Source organism: Castor canadensis, chromosome 2 (genome assembly GCF_047511655.1).
Source record: "Castor canadensis chromosome 2, mCasCan1.hap1v2, whole genome shotgun sequence".
Lineage (NCBI taxonomy): Eukaryota > Metazoa > Chordata > Mammalia > Rodentia > Castoridae > Castor > Castor canadensis.
Window position 1 is genome coordinate 108871977 of NC_133387.1, and position 21562 is coordinate 108893538.

At 39.9% G+C, this 21562-nt stretch overlaps 1 protein-coding gene across 2 annotated transcripts in view; it reads right to left on the reverse strand.

Moving 5' to 3' along the window:
* Nucleotides 1–8343: 8343 nt before the first annotated feature.
* Spmip7 (sperm microtubule inner protein 7) overlaps nt 8344–21562 on the reverse strand; it is a 64354-nt gene continuing 51135 nt past the window's right edge. For both annotated transcript variants that reach the window (XM_074055874.1, XM_020187191.2), the window contains exons 8-9: nt 15258–15365; nt 8344–8467 (exon numbers count right to left, since the gene is read on the reverse strand). In XM_074055874.1, the coding sequence (XP_073911975.1) occupies nt 8344–8467; nt 15258–15365 (232 nt within the window). The remainder of the gene's footprint in view (nt 8468–15257; nt 15366–21562) is intronic.

Below are 21562 nucleotides of genomic sequence, written 5' to 3' on the forward strand. Positions count from 1 at the left end.
GGGGGGAGGGGGGCATGGGAGGTCCCTGGGCTGAGGTGGGGGTGGTTTAAGTTGTCCCTAGGTCAGGGTGTGAATAACCTACACATATTTACAATAGAAAAGAAGGCTCAGGGAAAGAGAAAAATGTTCAACCTGAAATATAATATTAAGTCATGTATGTTCTAAGAACTCCAAACTTTCCTAAGTCTAGCCTGCCCAGAATTTTGCATTTTCATGCAGGTTCATAAAAACTTACTGGATACCTAGTAGATGCCTGTGACCTCTGGATTAGCAGTTGCTTCTCCAAAGCCAATATAATTCATGTCTTTGTTTTCAACAAGAGCATTAATTTGCTCCTGCTCATAAAAGACAAAGACATATACAACTAATTTCTAACTGAATTATCCCTTAAGTATATTTATGTATATGTGTATGTAGAAGCAATCCTCTCTTACCAACAAGCATATTTTAATTTTAAAAATGCATCAGAGTTAGAAGAAATTGCTCAATTATTAGAGATTTAATTTTGCACTTGTTTGAGTTGAAAGAGATGGCAGGTTGATGCTCTGAAGCCTCCCTCCCACACATGTTAATGGGAATGGTGCAGTCTCAGATCAGAAGATTTCCAAATTCTTTGTGTCCCATGTGGAAGAATACATGGCAGGACACTGTGTGCAAATGGAGTTTATTAAGAGTTAGGGAGGCGAGTTACAAAAGGGGCATGGTGGGACCAGTGGAAGCTGCAAACAGAGAGCAAGTCTCTCTCTTTTCCAGGTGCTTTTAAAACTCATGCTAACCTATGGGAAGGGAAGAACCTGGTGATTCCCATCCAATAACCAATGAGAGGGGAGGGGCATGGGTGGTCCTTGGGCCGGGTGAAGGTGGTTTTAGTTGTCCCTGAGCTAGGGTGTGAATAACCTACATACATTTGCAATTGGAAAGAAGGCTCAGAGAAAGAGAGGAATGTTTAATCTGAAATACAATATTAGGTCATATATTTTCTAAGAGTTCCAAACTTTCCCCAATTTTAGCCTGTCTCACACACACTGCTGAATAACTTTTCTCCTTTGCTCATACTGGCTGTTCACTTGACTCAGCTCTCCTGAACCACAGGTGTCTCTCACATCATTGTGTCCTGGAGGTTCTGTTAAATGAATGAACATGCATTCAAAAAGGGAAAAATCACCTATTATATGTTATCTCAGGAATAACATTCTTGGGCCATTAGTATAAAGTCTGTTCAGAATCATGGCATTCTTTGTATATATTTATTAGGTGACTATTATTTCAATCTCAGGAAATTGTAGCTCCAAGTGGTGAAGCAGCTAACCTGGAGAGTGGGAGGTAGATCTTGGACCCAGTTCAGGATGCTTCTGGAGCTCATGCTGTTAAACCGAATGCCATAGTGTGATATAAAGGATGGCAATAGGAAATACCATTTTGGGGATGGGCATGGTTGCTCTAATTTGTAATCCCAGCCATTAGGGAGGCACAGATAGGGAGGATTATGGTTCTAAGGCTGGCCCAAGCAAAAAGTTAGCAAGACCTCATCTCAATCAATAAACTGGGTGTGGTGATACATGTCTGTATTCTCAGCTATGTAGGAGGCATAGATAGGATTATGGTCTGAGGCCAGCTCCAAGCAAAAAGGCAAGATCCTATCTGAAAAATAACTAAAGCGAAGGAAGGAAGGAAGGAAGGAAGGAAGGAAGGAAGGAAGGAAGGAAGGAAGGAAGGAAGAAAGAAAAAAAAAGAATGAAAGAAAGAAAGAAGAGGCTGGGGCTTGGCTCAAGCCTTGAGGCAATGAGGTCCTGAGTTCAAACCCCAGCACGACAAAAGAAAATTCTCTTTTGAAATGAATGTTTTAAGACATCAATTCCAAAAACATTTCAGAGACATGTACTTGTCCCTTATTTAATTATAACCATTTACTTTTGCATTTTCCTTCTTTGCCTTTTATGTTCTACCCAGAGAAGTAAAGTAATTCAGTCTTCCCTGAGGTAGGTAGAGAAAGTAGATCTACTTTCGAATATTCTCACTTATTAGAAAATCATCCTGGGTTGTTAGTTTTTTCCTTCTACCGGGTAATTACCTTTTCTGACCACAGAGGAAATTGGAACAGATACTGTTGTAGGCTCCTGCAATCTCTAATCAGAAGACTTCCAAGTTCTTTGTGTCTAGCATGGAAGCATCCAGGCAGGACATGTGGATGTAGTTAGGGAGGTAATAGAGTTTATTAGAAGTAAAGAGAAAGGGAAATGGAAAGGCATCAGACAAAGTAATGGTGGCCACCTGAGGCCAGGTAGGATACAAGCAGGAAGCAGAGCCCAGGCTTCAGATGAAGGGAAAGGTCTGAGCTATTCCTGATCTAGGGAGTGAAGAGGGGTTTGGGCATTCCTGGGGTGGGGTGAGAGATCTCTCTGTGCATATTTGCAACTGAAAAGGAGCCCTGGTAGCTGGTAAATTTTTTTGCAATTGAAAGAGAGTTTCAGAGAGGGAGGGAGAGAAAGAGGGAGAGAGAGAGAGTGTGTTCAATCTGAAATGCAATATATGAAGTCATATATCTTTAGAGTCCCAATCTTTCCTATGTCCTGGTTTGCCCCAATGTTAGTAGAGAGATCCAAATGCCTTTCTTCCCTTCCTCTAGCCACTGGCCCCTCATATGCATGACACATGCATGGGAAATCACAAGTTAAATGCTTATCATGTGATCTGTATCTTCTCCATCACTGTAAGCATCCAAGATGTTTTGTGCTACTGTAAGGATCTTAAAGGACACACAGAAAATTTTAAAATCATGTAGAAAGTGAGGGTGGGTGGGGGAATGGGTCCATAAACCACCAGATTTGTGGTGATGTGCACTAGAATGAGTCAAATACTCTAGAATGACTCTTAAAATAGAACAGTTTTAAATGTGAAACCCCATCTTAAAATTCTTACAGTCTCCAGTTTAATATACTTATTTAATCAGCTTTGAGCTTCCTGCAGGCAAGGGGAAATAGAACTCCTTATATAATTTTACTAATCTACACATTATAAACCCCAAACTGTAGAAATGATTAGAGTGAGTGGCTTACTACCAGTTCTTCAGAAGGTATGAATGTTTTCTTGCCACTGAATTCTTAAAGAATTCTTTTATAGTTTTTTACATATATATATATATACATAAGGGCATTTGAAGAGTTTTCAGTATGTTGACTTTTTAAAAATAACTTTTTTTTTTTTCCCTTTGGCAGCATGGGGGTTTGACTCAGGGCCTCATTCTTGCTAGACAGGCGCTCTACCACTTGAGCCATTCTGAGGTAGGCTAAAATTAGGGAAAGTTTGGGACTCAGAAAAATATTACATATTAGATTAACCATGCTTTAGCTCAGGAACCACCCTTATCTGGCTGGGAACTGCTTACGCCCCTCCCCAGTTCTTGATTATTGGATAGGAATCACCTGGTTCTCCCCTTACCATAGGTTATCGTAGGTTTTAAAAACACCTGAAGAGCAGAAACACGTTCTCTTGGCCTCCAGATTGCACATTGGCCCCAACATGCTTCCCTTGGTATTTCTCTTCCCTAACTTTTAATAAACCTCCTTATACCCATGTGTCCTGCCATGGATTCTTCTCAGTGGTACATAAAGAATTTGAAAGTGTTCTGATCACAGACTGCACCAGTGCCGTTAACAATTCCACCAGCCCTTATTTTCTGATGGGTTGGTTTTTTTTTTTTTTTTTTTTTTTTGAGATAGGGTCTTGCTAACTATTTGTTGGGGGCTGGCTTTGAACCATGATCCTCCTGATCTCTGCCTCCTGAATAGCTAGGATTATAGGTGTGAGAAATAACTTTTCAAATATTCCAGTTTTAAAGATGCACATGCCACCGTAGTAATGGTATAATCCCACAACAAAAAACTATTAATTCTTTTTTTAATATCTTCCAGAGCTATTCCATCTACACATACAAATAAAATCTAAATAGGACAATTAAATGCCTGCCATTGTAAAATCTACTTTTTCACTTAAAAACGCTGCATGCAAATCTTTTCATGACAATAAATGTTGAGCCCTATTGTCTTTTGAATGTATATGTTGTATTTCAACAATCATTCATCACTCTGCATACATGGTGGGGGGCAGGGTTCTAGGACACCCTTATGCCAAAATCTGTTGACAATGGAGTCCCTTAAATAAAATGGGTAGTATTTGTATTTAACCTATCCTGTATAAATTATCTCTAGATAACCTGTAACACCTAATGCTATGCAAATAGTTGTTATACTGCATTTTTAAGGAATGGCAAGAAAAAAGGTTGGACATGTTCAGCACAGGTGTAATTTTTAGCGAAGTGTTCTCAATCTGCAGTGGGTTGAATGCAGGGATATGGAGCCCAAGGAGGGCAGATAGTATTTATGGACAACAACTTGCTGTTTTCTCTCAATCAATAAAATACTGCACTCTTCTTGAAGCAAGCATGTTTGCTCAATTGTACAATTATTTGCTTGACAAAATCCTAAAAATGAAATTGCTAGACAGAAAGTTATGACACTTGTACAGGTGCTTCCAACAGTTTGCAAGTTATTACCAATGTCCACCCCACGAGGGCGACATTAAGACCCCTCTATCTTCTCACAGCTCCAACTCTTAGTGCAGTAACAGGGCAGAAGCATAAATAGTGTGTTCATTGGTCACTCACATTGCTTATTTTTAGGTTTTTTTTGTTAATATCCTTTGCCTTCACTCTATTGGTGGATGCATTTAAAAAATTATAGGCTGTCTCATTAGAGAATAAGAATTCATTGCCTGATATATTTTTCTAACAGGTTTGCTTTAAAATTTTTGATGGTACTTTTTATGTTAAAAAATTTCAACTTTGGAAATATTTTACACATGTATAGGTACTCACAGAGGCACTCACACACATATGCACACAAACACATGTACACACACATATACACACACACACTGAAGCAATCACACATGTGAACACACACATACCCAGGGGGTCATACCTGTGAACGCATTCACACACACAGGCACTCACACATTCCCACATGCACACACATACACACAGGCACACGCACACCACACCACACCTAATACTCCAGTTCCTCTGAATGTCCAGGTAATCTATCTAGGCTGCAAATTACCTATTTCATTCTGTATCCCAGGACGTATTTGTTTATGGATTTACCTTTTTTGTTATTTTCAATCCTAATATACTATATGGTGTACTTATGGATTTAAGATGATTCCACCTGTTCATTTCTAAATTTTCTATTCTGCTCTATCACGAGGATCATATTTTTCATATTATTTTTCTTATATAATACTTTTATGATGTTGTATTATAAAATTAGCTAAAGTAAGGTTATTAACATATTTTTTCTTTCAGATAAATCCTATAGCTTCTTTTTTTAAATTTTATTTTATCGATTTTACATTTACTTACATGTGTATAAATTGTTTGGGCCACCTCCCTCCTCCCCCTACCCTCTGGGAAGAACCTGTTCTGACCTCTTGTTCTTCAATTTTGTTGAAGAAAAAACATGAAAGATAATTTTTTTAAATGGCGTTTTTGCTAGTTTCGAGATAAGGATAGCTATACAGGGAGACTCCTAGCGTTGCTTCCATGGACATGTGTTATGCAACCTACATTGGGTCATCTCTACCACACCTCTTCACTACTTCCTGGACCCCTTCCCATAGTGGCCTCTGCCAGTTTAAGATTACTTTATTCACTCTTCTACAGTGAGCACATCAACCATATTCAAGTTTTAGGTTTCCTCCCTTATTCCTATTCCTCCCGTGCTCATTCTACCCTTAGTGTGTGACCCATGTCAATAATATCACTGCATTTGTTTTGGGTCTATAATCTGTATATGAGGAAGAACATATGATTTTTGGCCTTCTGAGCCTGGCTAACTTTGCTTAAGATGATGTTCTCCAGTTCCAGACTCAGGTTATTACAAAGACACCTGCACACCCATGTTTATTGCAGCATTATTCACAATAGCCATGCCATGGAAACAGCCAAGATACCCCACTACTAATGAATGGACTAAGAAAATGTGGTATTTATACACAATGGAATTTTATTCAGCACAAAGAAAAATGAAATTTTGTCACTTGCAGGTAAGTGGATGGAACTGGAATCCTATAATTTCTAATGAATTATTTAAAAAAATTACAGGTTCTCTTTATTTATTTTATTTTATTTACCATCCCTGATGATAAATAAAAGCTGAAGGAGTGACAGTGCAGGTAAGACTGTGGCTGGGGGTGGAGAGCGAGGAGAAGGTAAACTATTGAGGTGCCCTCATGCGGCTCCTGTTGCATCAGAAATGACCAAAGACCAGAGTACAGAATTTAAAGACAGTCCCTCTGACTGTCTTTCTTGATTTTAGGACTTCTGGCTAGACTGCTGATCTCAGAAGCCCAAATATTACGACTTACACCCACAGGTATGGCCAGGAACACTGGTGTTCTTCTGTTCTCTATGGGCATGGCTGGCTAAGATGCTAAGTTTGAGATAAGCAAGATTTTTGTTTTGATGAATGTGAAGTGAGTGGAGAGTCATCATCTCTCTTCTCCTGGATGAAGCAGCTTTGGAGTTGGAAAAATGATCTTAGCTCACAAGAGGAGGTTACTGGTGCCCTGCCATGGAAAGACCCAGAAGGATGAACAAGTGCCTGAGTGATGAGCAACAATACCTGTGACAAAGTGAACTGCCAAGGACATTTACAAAAAAAAAAGCATAATCTCAGGTGCTGGCATTAATCTACCTGCCTGAAAATGCTAATACCATACAATTTGTGTTACGCTGAGAATCTTCTAGAACTGGAGATTTTTATTTTGGCCTTAATTTATTAATTTTTTTGACAGAAATGTTATTTCTGAATATACTTAGACTTCAAGATTGGGTTCAAATGAAGTCATTCCTTTTCCTCAAAGGCAAGTCAGATCATCAGGATGGATTGATGGGAGCTAGTCTTTCTGTTCATCCTGGCAGAAGAATCAAGATCAGACTCTGTTTCTTTCCACTGAAATATTACATTATCTCATCACACAAAAGCTGAATTTCCCCTTTCTCTGTGAAAAGAAGGGGCAGACTACCCTCCACAGCCTTTGTACATTTTCTTGGGGTTCTGTGGAACAGATATCCTGTTCTTTGGGAAGATGTCAAATTGAACATCTGAGATACACTTCAGAAAACTCTAGAAACACAAGAAGTTTTTCTTTTCTTTTTTATTGTTTTAATTTTTAATGATTTGGGAAAGGTTATCCAATCTATAGAGACAGAGAGAGGGTCACGTAAGATATCTAAAGTTGGAAAACCTGAGTTCCAGATAAATATCTCACTTCTCTTAGGCTCCGCGCATTCTATTCATAAAATAGTAAGACATGCATAAAATGTCTGCTATCTGAATTTATTCCAGGAAGCCTAACACTGGTGTCTCATGCCTACTCCTAGCTACATGGGAGGTTTAGATTGGGAAGATCATGGTTTGAGACCAGCCTGGGCAAAAAGTGAGATCCTATCTCCAAAATAACCAGAGCAAAAACGACTCAGGGTGTGGCCCAAGCAGTAGACATCTACCCTCACAAGCTTGAAGACCTGAGTTCAAAACCCAGTACTGCCCACCCCCCCAAATATCTTATTACAGGGTTGCAAAATCAAATGAGCTAAAATTTGAAAGCACTTAGGGAGCTCTAGCATGCTGCACAGATGCACCTGTGAGTGCAAATGTATTGGAGAAACCATTGGTGTGGCTCACAGCCCACTTGTACACTGGAGGGAACCTGCCATTGGGGTTCTCTTTGGTTACAACTCAGTTGGGTCACACTCTAACCTGAAGGTGGATATGAGTGGTCCTTCCTGCCTGAGGACCCTCAAGGAGCCTGAGGATGCTTCTCTCTCCAGAAGAGAAATACTGGGGTAGGGAAAGAGAGGGTTTGCCTCTGTGCATGTAAATGTCACCTGACTTCTTCCGTGTGACAGAAAGAATGCCATTGTCTCTACATGGTGCACTTTTTCCATTGGCAGTCCATGGCTTGAATTAACATGGCATGGAAGGAGACTTCTAGGGAGGCCTGACATTCCAGCCCTGAAGAGGAGTCTTCTACAGCAAGATTCTCTTGTGCTGGCTTCCAGGGTCTCAGCTGCCATCCTGGACTAGTCTATTTTGGGCCAGGCTAAGAGGCCCATTGCCTGAGGCTGTATGGGAGAGGACATTGCCTGAGGCTGGGCCTGGACACACCTGATTCACACAGAAGCACATAGAACCTGCCAGGCTCTTTTATTTCCCCACCGCACTGTGTACCGTGCCTTCCCTACAGTGGAGGCTTGGGAGACACTACGGGCTGTCATCTCCTTCAGTAGTCTATAGTTTCTTTTTCCTTCCTGTTGAAAGGGTTGTAGGGTTTCACAGTGGTGACCATTCGGGACAGTGGTGCCTGGTGACGGAAGAGGTCAGTTCCCATTTCTTCCCGTAAGATGCTAGGACATATGGAAAAAGAAGAGAAAAAATGACATTAAAGTCAATGTAAAAGCATGTAACCTCACTTATTCTCCAACTAATGGCACACAGATACACATAAATGAGGGAGAGAGGAGAAAGAGGTGAGAGAGGAGAGAGAGTGAGGGAGAAAGAGAGAGAAAGGGAGGGAGGAAGGAGAGAGTCAGAGAGGAGAGAGTGAGAGAGAAGGAGAGAGAGACATAGAGAGGGAGAGGAATAAGGAGAGGGAGGAGGAGATAGAAAAGAGAAAAGAGAGAGGTAAAGAGGGAGAAAGGAGAGAGGAAGGGAGAAAGGAGAGAGGATAGAGGGAGACACACAGAGGAGAGAAAGGGAGAGAGATGGGACAGCAAGAGGGAAGAGAAAGGGGGGAGGTGAGACAGAGAGAGAGGGAGAGAGAGGCACACAAGAGGGTGAGGAATAGAGAGAGGGGAGAGAGAGGCAGGAGATGGAGGAAGAGCAAAGGAGAGGTGGGGAATGATTAAGGGCATGTGCCTTCAGTTTCCTTGCCACATTGCAAACATTATATATGTTCTGTTCCAGTTCTTAGAAATCTCTGTGCCTGAAGTGTGCTAGATACTAAGAAAGGAGGTGAACCAAGAGACAGGCAGTCAGTTAATGGATGCTACTGCAGAAAGTCCTTGATGATGTGGGCCAGGGTGCTGAGAGGACCCTGGGGTAAGGAAGGGCTCCACCATAGAACTTCCTCAGAGAGGCAGGGGCCAAGGAAGGATATGGAGAAGACATGGATGGAGGGGACTGGGCCTGGGGAGAGGTTGGTGTGGGAGAGAGAGAAGCGGGGCTGACTGAATGCGTCCACAAGTGAGGTGAGGAGCAGGGCTGGTAATGTGGGCTTCCCTCTTTCTGTGGAGTTGAAGCCATCTGCTTACTCAGAGCTGTAGTCCCACTGGGACGTAGTTTGCTAGTCTGCATAGGAGGAGTAAATCTGCCCTTTCAAATCTGTTGTAAGAATTAAAGGAAATGCAAAACTGTGAAGATGCAGAATGCCCATGATGTTTTATCCTTGGGGTCCCCAAACTCATCGTCTTGCTTAGAGGTGATGGTGCCAGTGCTGGCATGTGTTGTACCAACCATCATGAGCAAGCCCACAAAACCTCAGACACCAGGTACAGTGGGGAGCCTGTGCACCTGGTTGCAAATGTGAGCTGGACACTCCTTGGCCTTGACTTTCAAAGCCTTCGCCATTTAAAACTCCAAAGCCACCACTGCAGTGTTGCTTAACTACAGAGATCCATAGCAAATGCACTGCCCCTGCTCTCTGCATGAAGATAGAGAGTAGCCACTCTCCTGTCCTCTGTCAGTCCACCATCAAGCAAGCAGGCAGGAGGGCTTCACTTCTCTGGTGGTATTATAACCCAGAGGATAAAAGGCCAAGGAGAACCAGCTGGGAGGGAGTACATGCAGGGAGCCAGGAGAGTTGATGCTTGCTTATTTATTTGTTAGTTTATTCATATTTTTATTAGAATATAATAGTTGTACAGGGGATACACTGTGATGTTTACATATGTATTTACAATAGATCTTAGTTAGATTTATCCCCTCCATCATTCTCCCCCACCCCTTGTTAGAGCAATTTCAACAGGTTTCATTCCTCTTTCTATTTTTGTATATGAATACAAAATACATCCACCATGTTTACCCTCATTCATCTTTTCCTTATGTCCTCTCCCCCCAACTGGTGCCCACCCCTGGAAAAGATATGATTTACCCCCATCCTTAATTTCTTTATAACTGTATATTGATAGTCCAAGGGGGTTTCACCTTGGCACTTCAGACCTGCATATATCATGCTTTAATGAAATAAACCCCCCATTACTTACTCATTCTCTATCACCCTGCTCCTCTAGTATTCAACAATTTATGGTGCTTTATGTTATATTATTTTCTTATGTAGCTGGGTTGTTTCAATGTTTTTCATTCTCAAACATTTTCTTCCCCTCTCCCTCCTAGCCTCCGGTAGTTACCTCAGACAGACCCACTACTTGAGCCTCTCGACCAGCTGCTTGCTTCTTTAAAAAAAGTTTAGAAGGACAAGGAAAGAAAGCAGAGAGACAGGAGGGCAGCTGAGAAACAGACAGGGTCAGTGGGAGACTGGAGGTTTTGATAAGCACCTGATGGGCTGGAGGAGCCAGACACAGAGGAAGCAGGGAGGAGGCATCATTGAACAGGACCCAGGGCTCAGGGGAAAGATGAGCCTTACAGTTAGTGAGAGCATGTCTTCCTGGGAAGCAAGGCTAGGAGCAGTGATGGAAGGAGAGGTTCAGAGTAGGGATGGAGGAGGGCACAGTGGCAGAGGAGATGAAGTGGTCATCATGAACAGCCCAGATTTCTTGACAAGGATATAGGGAAAGAACCAGAATCAGAACAATTTGAGGATGGCCACCATGGCTCCTATTGGGAGAGGACCAGGTTACAGAGGCTGAGATTTAGGAGTCCCAGGGGATGGCAGGAAAGAAGGGTCAGGGAAATTGCATCAGCTCAAGCAGGCACAATCAGGAAGAATCATGTTGTTCTCATGATCTCAACAGACAGACACCTGGGTTCACACTTTCACTGGAACTTCTTAGAAAAAAAATTAAAAATAGTACCACAAAAAATCAGAAGCCACACTTCTTGGTGAAGAGCCCAATTTTCTTGATTCTAAGGGCCAGGCTAGATGCAAACAGGCACCTTCTGACTAGGGGCCATGGTCTTTATGTGAACACAGGGAGGTGTTAAATTTGAAATCTCCCTACTCCTTCCTCACTGCTCTTTCTCATGCCAGAGCACTACACTTACCAGGAGTTGCTGTGAGGCGTGAGTGGAGAGAAAGCCCCCTGTCCCCACTCTGGGATGACAGATGATATCCAAGTGTTTAGTGTGTGTGTGCTGGGGGCAATGGTGAGGAACTCCCATTGGGCAGCCTCGACTCTGAATCTGGATGTGAGCCTCCCCGTGAGAGACTTGAACTCTTCTCTCTGGTTGCAACATTAAAAAACAGTTTTCCACTTGGAAGTAGTGATTTATCTGAAATATAAAAAGGACCCTCTATGATGGTTTACTTATGTGGCTGTGGGGATGTGTTAAAGCAACAGGATGTCTGGGCAGGGTGTCAGATATTTGGGGTGATAACACTGAGTGTGAACAGGAAGGTGAAGGATTAGAACAGTTTGCCTTTGCTCTGATGAAGATCTTTGAATTGGATTTCTCCTAAATCGTGAACCAGCCACGTGATTTTATCCTATCTCCTTTTTGGACAGAAAAATCTAGATGACAGATATACAGATACATTTAATTTTGACTTTTTTTGTGGTAGTGATGTTTGAATTCAGGACTTCCAACTTGCTAGGCAGGTGCTCCAGCCTAGCCATGTCATGCCTCCAGCCCTTTTTTGCTCTGGTTGTTTTGGAGATAGGGTCTTGCTTTCTTGTCCAGGCTGGTCTGGACCACGATCCTCCTATTTTAGGCTTTTCGTTACAGTAGGAATGACAGGCACACACTACCATGTCCAGCGTCTTTGAAAGATGGGATCTTTCAAAGATGAACTTCATATGTAGTAAAATATGTTAACTCTCTAAATGTCCACTAGTCCTGCCTTTGAAAATGGAAATGTAACATTTCAAAATGACAATTAATTTTTTTAGATGCCACACCAAAAGCTCAGGCTACAAAATAAAAAATAAATAGTATTATATCAAACCAAGTAGCTTCTGCACAGTAAAGAAACAATCAGAAAAACAAGAAGTCAATGTATGGATTGGGAAAAAATACTCGCAAACTACATATATGATAAGGGGTCAATATCCAAAACTTATAAAGAACTCATCAACTCTATGGCAAAAACACATAAAACCCAATTTAAAAAATGAGTATAAGACACGAATGAACATTTCTTTAAATACCCAACAGGTATGTGAAAAATGGTAAATATACACTAATCATCAGAGAAATGCAAGTAGAAACCACAATCAGATATCAGCTCACACATTAGGATAACTATTATCAAAAAGATGAAAGATAACAGGTGCTGGTGAGAATGTGGGGATAAAGAAACCCTTCCACATTATTGGGTGAAATGTAGATTGATGTAGCCATTATGGAAAAAAGCACGGAAGACTCTCAAAAAATATAAATAGAACTACCAATAATCTTGGCACACAGTATATATCCAAAGAAGATAAAAACCATCTCATCAAGATATCTGAAACCTCATATTCACCACAACTAAGATATGAAGTCAATCTAGGTGTTCATTGATGGATGAATGAATAGAGAATACATGCTCTGTAAATATATATATATATAAAGTATATATATACATTTAAATCCCATTGGAATATTTATTTAGACTGAAAAGGGAGGAGATTCTGATATTTGCCTGTATGAACCTACAGAACATTATGCTAAGTGAAACAAGCCAGACACAGAAGAACAAGATTGCGCGATCTCACTTATATGTGAAATCTTTTTTTAAAGGCCAAATATAGGAAGACAGAGAGCAAAACAGTGGTTATGAAGGTTGGGCTGTGGGAGAGATGTAGGTCGAAGGATAAAATGTAGATGTACATAGGAGAAACAAATCTAGGGATCTATATGAGGACTATAGGGAATAATCCTGTATTATATTTCGAATTTTTGCTACATGAGTAGATTTGAACTGCTGCTGCCATGGGGAAGGAGAGGGAATGGGTAGCCAGTTGAGAGGATGGGTTTGTCTACTTGTTTCACTGTTGTAACCATTTTTACCATCTATACGTGTCCATAGCATCTTGTTACCTTGGCTATACACAATAAAATTTATTTTTAAAATTACAGGTGAAAATATTGAGACTGGGAAAAATGTGCTGAGAGCAAATTGAAGGCAAAATATTACTCTGGAAAGCCAATGACATACTTTTCAGATGGGTGGAAAGTCTACACAAACCATCAAACCAGAAATTTAGATTAACTGGAGGATGCCCTCTGCCAGTTGGTACCTCTCCTCCCTTCCCCTCCCCTTCCTTCCCCTCCCTTCCCTTCCCCTCCCCTCCCCTCCTCCCCCCTTTGTTTTCCTTTTCTTTCATCCTTGCCCTTATGAAAGGCCACACGTGGGGCTTGTGGTATATATAGAAGGCCTGTACACAGTGGCACACAGAAGGCTGGAAGTGGCCCTGAGGCTATCCTCCTTAGATTCCTTTCCTGCCCTCAACAGGCTGGGCTCCCTGCACCATGGCTGAACCTTGCCCCCTTCAGCCCAGCCCCATTCCTCCAAGGGTTAACTCTTGAGCCACTTCTGTGAGGTCTTCTTCAGCACTCCCTACCTTCTTGCAGCTTGTGTGTGCCTCGCTTTCCTTATCTGTAAAATTTGGATAGTTAACAGCCCCTTCATCACAGAACACTGGGGCAGTGACATGAATCAGAGGGTGTCACACTCCAACTGGAGTGCCAGTGGTCTAGAAAGCACGGGATTCAAGGAAGTGATTGTTAGTATATGATGCTGGCCTCTGTTGTGGTTGTTTCTTTCTTGTTCCCCACAAGAACCCAAGCTCTCTGTACACAGGCTTAGCCCCTGTGGATTACTACAGCACAGTCAACATTTGTTGACTTAATCAAAAACCATATGAATTAACCAGATAATGAGTGAATGAGTAGTTGAACAGCTGGGTAAACTGAGAACCACTGCCCAAGCAGCCAGTTCATGGCGATTGCCTCCACTCACAGCCACCATGCACAGAGGTAGGAGTCTGCTTGACAGTCATATCAAAGTCATCCACGGCCAAGACGGCAGCAACACTTTCAGATTTTCTATGACACCAGCCTGTCCTTCCTCACAGCACACGTCACCACCAAGGTTACTTTATTTCTTCAGTTATGTGCACTTCACTTCTCTACCATCTATCTTCCACCCTGGGACATAAGTGTGTGTGAGCTGGGGTCTTTTCTGTTCCACCCTGTGTACTCAGTGCCTCAAACAGCCTTGCCCTGAGTGGATGTTCCATAAATGTGTGATAAATGAACAGATCCTCTACCCAAAGAATGTGATCTAAGAGAAAAAGGTACCTTGGTGATGGAGAGCTGTTCATCCTGTCCTACCCCTTCTCCCCTCACGGCTGTCCTGCCATCTTAGCTTATTCATTGGCGCTTGGCCAACCTCTAGCTTCAGGTTGCATTTTCAAAACTATGTCATCTTTTTTTTTTTTTTGCAAGGCAAGGACTTCCATCAAATGCTTTCACATTTGCATTATAAGGAGAAACAACATGCTGCTTTTCACTGGTGGCTTCTAAGAAAGTAATCCTCCATTACTCCATCTATTGTCTTCTGTTGTCAATTTGCAAAAACCAAGGTTTAAAAGCACATGTGACTTTCTACAGAATGTTGTTGTTTATAAAAAAAATGGTGGTTATTCATAAGTAAATGTGTCTAATGTAGGTACAGTATAGCATCTCTGAAGATACAAGAAGCAAAACTGTGAATCTGGGAGGCAAAGATCTCATCCTCTAACAGGCTCTAAGTGTGCTAAAGTGCCCTTTTTAGCAATGTCAATATGAACATTAATCCACGCTTGTTTTTCAATATAATTTTGAGCAAGATTCATAAAGAAAACATGCAGAAGGTGTAATAAAATTCTGATCAGTATGAAAATGAACTACCCACTTTTTTGGATCCAATGCCCCATTTTTCTTAAGCAATGTAAATTTGCTCTTAGTATTTAATTGTTCTTTAGTGGAATACCATAATTAGGATTCCCTCCTACTATGTATGTGACCAAATTGAGTAATAGGACTCCTACTTACCAGTTCAGTTCTGAATCGTCTGATGGGATTGCTGGTGGAATATTAGAATTTGCTGGGTGGGTGGCTGTGAAGTGAACCTTGCCAGTATATCCTGGAATATTTGCAGCACTGGAAGGAATAGTGAAGAGGGGAATGAGAGGAAGTTAAAATAATGGTTTGTGAAATAGTCACAGTAGCTACAACCCAAATATGACCAATATATAGGCAGATAGCATCTAACTTTTTTTCTCTGTAAGGTTGGAGACTTGGGCTATCCACACAGGAAATTCTGCAGGCACAGGGCATTCTGATCCATAGATATTTAGATAATAGCTCTACTCCAGGGTTCAAAATTTTTCCTGGTGTTTTAAATTTGCATGTCTTTTGCCTCTATGAGTCACTGCTGAACTCAGTTTTGTAAGGAAAGAGGACACCATTTCTTGGCAAAGGAACAGAAGTGTACTCTACACACAACTGTAATGATGACTGCAGTATTAACACACACACAATTACATTCACAGCTGTGTTCTTTTATTAAATCAAATGTCTTTCTTGTCACTATGAATGCTCCATATTCCTGATTTCAGATGGTTTCTTATAATTGCACTTTTTTTCTTTTGGATGTACTGGGGTTTGAATTCAGGACCTGGAGCTTTCTAAGCAGGAGTTTTACCACTTGAGCTATACCAGCAGCCCTTTTGGATTTAATTATTTTTCAGATAGGTCTTGTGTTTTTGCCTGGGGCTGGCCTCAGATTGTGATCCTCTTACTTATGCCTCCCCCCAACATAGCTGAGATGACGGGCCCACGCATACCTCTGTGCTCAGATTACTGATGGAGATGGAGTCTCATGAACTTTATCTGAACTAGCCTTGAAACTCTTTCCTCCAGATCTCCACCTTCTGATTAGCTGGGATTATGGGTGTGTACCATTACACTCAGCCCCTAAAATTGCACTTTGGAAACAAGTGTGGAGATTTCAGCTGAGATAGCAGACTAAAAGCACCTATCTCCAGGAACTCCAGGGAAGTGACCAAGAGCAGCAGACTGATCAGTCTTTCAGGTGGGTGAATGATAATAAGAATGATCAATGAAATTAAATATATATATATATATATATATATATATATATATATAAATGAATTCAAAGAGAATACAAATAAACAACCGAATATATTCAAAGAAAATTCAAATAAATAGCTACACGTAATAAGGAAGACAATGCAGGATATGAAAGAGGAACTCAATAAAGATCTTGAAATCTTGAAACAAATTAAATAGAAATTCTTGAAACAAAACTCTCAATAAGTCAAATAAAAAAATACTCAGTTGAAAGTCTCAAATTTAAAACAGAATATCAGGACTTAAAGGCAAGGTATATATGTTAGAACATAGGAAAATAAATGAGTATGAACAGAATGTGTGACGTCTGAGACATTAAAAGACATACAAATCATAGGCATAGGTGAGGAAAAGAGGTGCAAGCTAAAGGCACAGAAAACATATTCAATAAAATAATAGCAGAAAATATCCCAAATATTGAGAACGAGATAGTCATCCAGGCATGGGGCATTTGGGACACCCAACAAACGATGCCTTTCCAAGACATTATAGTTAAACCATTAAAAACACAGAACCAGGAAAAATACTGAAAGCTGCAAGCAAGGAGCACCAAGTCACATTAAAGGCAAGCTCACTAGAATAGCAGCAGATTTCTCAACAGAAAACCTGCAAGCAAGAAAGGCATGGAATTACTATTTTAAGCCCTGAAAGAAAATAACTGCCAACCTAGATCACTGTATCCAGCAAACCTATCTTTATAATTAAAGGAGAAACATAAGCCTTCTATGATGAGCAAAAACTAATGAATCCGTGACCTCTGAATCAGCACTGCAGAAGATACTTTAAAAAATCCTACACACAGAAGAAAACAAATGCAGCCATGAAAATATGAGAAAGAATGTATCTCACTAGACAAATAAGTAAGCAGATGAGAGATAGGAAAATCATACACCTAAACAACAAATTGGCAGGAATTACTATATGCCATTCAACAATAATTCTTTAAATATCAATGGTCTTAATTCTCCAATCAAAAGACAAAGACTTGTGGGTTGGATTAAAAAATAAACCCCCAAAATTTGTGTTCTACAAGAAACATACCTCCCTAGCAAAGACAGAGTCTTAACATGAAAGGATGAAAGAAGTTATTCCAAGCAAATGGAGCCTGGGAGCAAGCAAGAGTAGCTATATTCATATGTGACAAGGCAGACTTCAAACAAAAATTAGACAGAAGAGGCAGAGAAGCACATATTGTATTGATGAAAGGAACAGCCCATAGAGAGGAGATGACAATAGAAAACATATACACTGAATGACAGCATACCCATTTCATAAAAACAACACTACTTGACATAAAAGCACAGTTTGACCCCAGGACAATAATACCCCACTCTCACCAATAGATAGGACATCCAGAAAAAAAGAATCAACAAGGAAACTTAACAATTAGAATTAGACAGTACTATAGATCAAATTCTTAACAGACAGATGAAGAATATTTCACTTAACAGCTGCACAATACATATTCTTCTCAGCAGCCCATGGTATTTTGTCCAAAATAGGTCATATTTTAGAAAATAAATCAAATCTTAACAAATACAAGAAAATTGAAATAACCCCTTCTATTTTATCAGACCACAATGGAATAAAATTAGAAACAACAGCTTAAGAAACTTCAAAAAATGTCTCAACACATGAGGACTGAACAGTACTCCGTTGGATGACCAGTGAGTCATTAAAGAAATAAGGAGGAAAGTCAAAACACTCCTAGAATCAAATGATAATGAAAACAAAACATATCAGAACATTTAGGATACACAACAGGCACTGCTAAGAGAATGTTAGCCATGAGTGCCTACAGTAAGAAAGGGCTGGTACAGTGGCTCAAGTGGTAGAGCACCTGCCTAGTGAGCATGAGGCCCTGAGTTCAGCCTCAGTGCTGAACTCAGCGAGATCTCAAGTAAATAACCTAATGATGCAGCTTAATCTCTTAGAAAAATAAGAACAAACCAAATCCAATTAGTAGGCAGTAAGAAAAAATAAAGACTAGGGCAGAAATTAATGGAGATTAAAAAAAAGCAATACAAAAAAATCAATGAAACAAAAACTTGGTCTTTTGAACAGAAACAAGACTGATAAACCCTTAGCCAAATTAATCAAAAGAAAGAGAGAAAGATCTAAATTAATAAAATTAGAGGTGTAAAAGGGGCTGTCACAACAAATACCAATGAAACTTAGATGTTCATTAAGGACTGCTTCAAAAACTAATCATAAACTGGGAAATCAAGAAGCAAAGTATAACTTCTTAGAGGCACATGACCTCCTGGATGAATTTAGGGAAGTCAATGAGATTGCTTCAATGAGATTGAAGCATAATAAAGTCTTCCAGCAAATGACAGTGCAGAACCAGATGGATTCACTGCTGAATCTTACCAAACCATTGAAGAACTAATATCCATACTCCTAAAACAATTCCATAAAATGGAGTGACCTCATTCTAGGAGGCAAGTATTACCCTGATGCCAAAACTGGACAAGGATACAACACAAAAAATTACAGACCAATTTCTTTGATGAATGTAGAGACAAAAATCTTAATAAAATACTTGCAAACTAAATTTAACAACATATTAAAAAATTCATACTTTCAACAAGTTGGTTTTATTCCAGGCAAGCAAAGATGGTTCAACACAAACAAATCAATAACATAAAAGGGCAAAGAAACAGAATTAAGGACAAAAATCCTATGATCATCTTTATAGATACAGGAGAAGCCTTTGACAAAATTCGATATTCTTTCATGATAATAACTCTGAATAAACTTGTAATAGATTAAAGGTATCTCAATATGACAAAGGTTACATATGACAATACTATAGCAAGCATCATACTAAATGGAGAACAACTGAACCCATTTCCTCTAAGGTCAGCAATGAGGAAAGGGTGTCCACTCTTCCCACTCTTATTGAATATATTGCTTGGATTCCTAACCACAGCAATAAGGTGAAAGAGAAAGAAATAAATGGATGCAAATAGAAAAGGAAGAAGTCAAATTATCCCTATTAGCCGATGATATGATCCTATATTTAAAAGACCCTAAAGACGCCGCTAAAAAATTCTTAGATCTGATAAATACTTTTGGAAAAGCAGCAGGGTAAAAATCATCATACCAAAATATCAGTACCTTGTCTATAGAACAACAATGGCCAGGCACCCATGGCTCATGCCTATAATCCTACCTACTTGGGAGGCTGAGATCAGGAGAATCATAGTTCAAGGCCAGCCTGGGCAAATAATTTGGGAGACGCTCATCTCTGAACTAACCAGAATGAAATAGATTGGTGTGGCTCAAATGATAGGGCACCTGCTTTGCAATTGCAAACCCCTGAGTCCAAGCTCCAGTTCTACAAAAACAAACAAACAAACAAAAACCTCTATATACCAATAATGAACAAACTGGGAAAGAAATCAGGATAACTTTCTCATTTACAATAGCCTAAAAAAACGTCCTAAGAATAAACTTAACCAAGGGAGTGAAAGACATTTACCATGAAAATTATAAAACACAGAAGAAAGAAATTGAAGAACAACCTTAAAAATTTGAAAGACCTCACATGTTTAAAGGTTGGCAGAATTAATATTTTGAAAATGGCTATTCTACCAAAAGCAAGCTACAGATTCAATGCAATCCCCATAAAAACCCCAATGTCACTCTTCACAAAAATAGAAAAATCAACCCTAAAATTCATATGGTACCACAAAAGATCCCCAAATAGCAAAAGCAATTCTGAGCAAAGAGAGATATGCTAGTGGAATCACAAATCCTGATTTCAAATTATACTACAGGGCCATAGTAACAAAACCAGCATAGTAATAGCACAAAAATATGGCACCACTGGAACAGATGACCCATTAAAAAAACCCATACAAAGGAGCCAAAAATATATGTTGGACACAAGACAGCCTGTTCAAAAAATGGTATTGGGATAACTGGATATCTTCTTGTAGAAGACTGAAACTAGAGTTCTATCTTTTGCTCTACACAAAAATTAGTTCAAAATGGATCAAAAATCTTCATGTAAGACCTGAAAGTTTGAAACTACTACAGGAAAAGATAGAGGAAACACTTATAGGCATAGGCAACTGTTTTCTGAACAGGACTCCAATTGCTCAGGAAATAAGATTAAGAATTGACAAATGGTACTGCACCAAATTAAAAAGTTCTGCACATCAAAGGAAAAAATTACCAGAATGAAGAGACAGCAGACCACAGAATGTGAGAAAATCTCTACAAGCTAATTATCAAAGGATTAATATCCAGAGTAAGCTCAAAAAAATTAAGCATCAAAAGAACAAATAATCTAATCAGTAAATGGGCAGGTGAATCGAAAAGACAGTTCTGAAAAGAAAAAAACCACAAACGTCCAATAAGCACATGAAGAAATGCTCAACATCCTTGGCCATGAAGGAAATGCAAATCAAAGCCACACTGAGATTCCATCTCATCCAGTGAGAAAGAAAATAAACGACAAATGCTGACAAGTATATAGAATAAAAGAATCCTAATGCACTATTGCTGGGAATGTAAATTAATGCAACCACTATGGAAATCGGTGTGGAGGGTTCTCAAAAAAATATATATGACCTCTGATACCTCTCTTAGGCATACAAGAGAGATACTTGCACACCCATGTTTATTGCAGCACTATTCACAATAGCCAAGCTACAGAATCAGCTTAGATACCCAGCCACTGATGAATGGATAAAGAAAATGCCATATATATGCAATGAAGTATTATTCAATCATATAAAAAATGAAAGTGAAATTATGTCACTTTCAGGAAAATGGATAGAGCTAGAGATCATGATATTGTGTGAGATAAGCGAAACTCAAAAAGCCAAATATCAACTAGGCATGGTGGCTGATGCCTGTAATCCTAGCTACTCAAGAGGCAGAACTCAGAAGTCTGCAAAAAGCTCTTGAGACCCTACCTCAACCAATAAGAGCTGGGCATAGTGACAAGGCCCTGTCATCTCAGCTCTGTAGGAGATGTATATAGTAGGACTATGGTCCAGGCTGGCCCAGGCATGTGACTCAAGTGGAAGAGTGCTTGCCTCACAAGCATGCATGAAGTTTTGAGTTCAAACCCTAGTACTGGCATGCACATGTACACACACACACACACACACAGCCCAATATCACATGTTTTCACTCTTATGCAGAATCTAGACCTAAAATGATGATGGTGATGATTATAATATTGG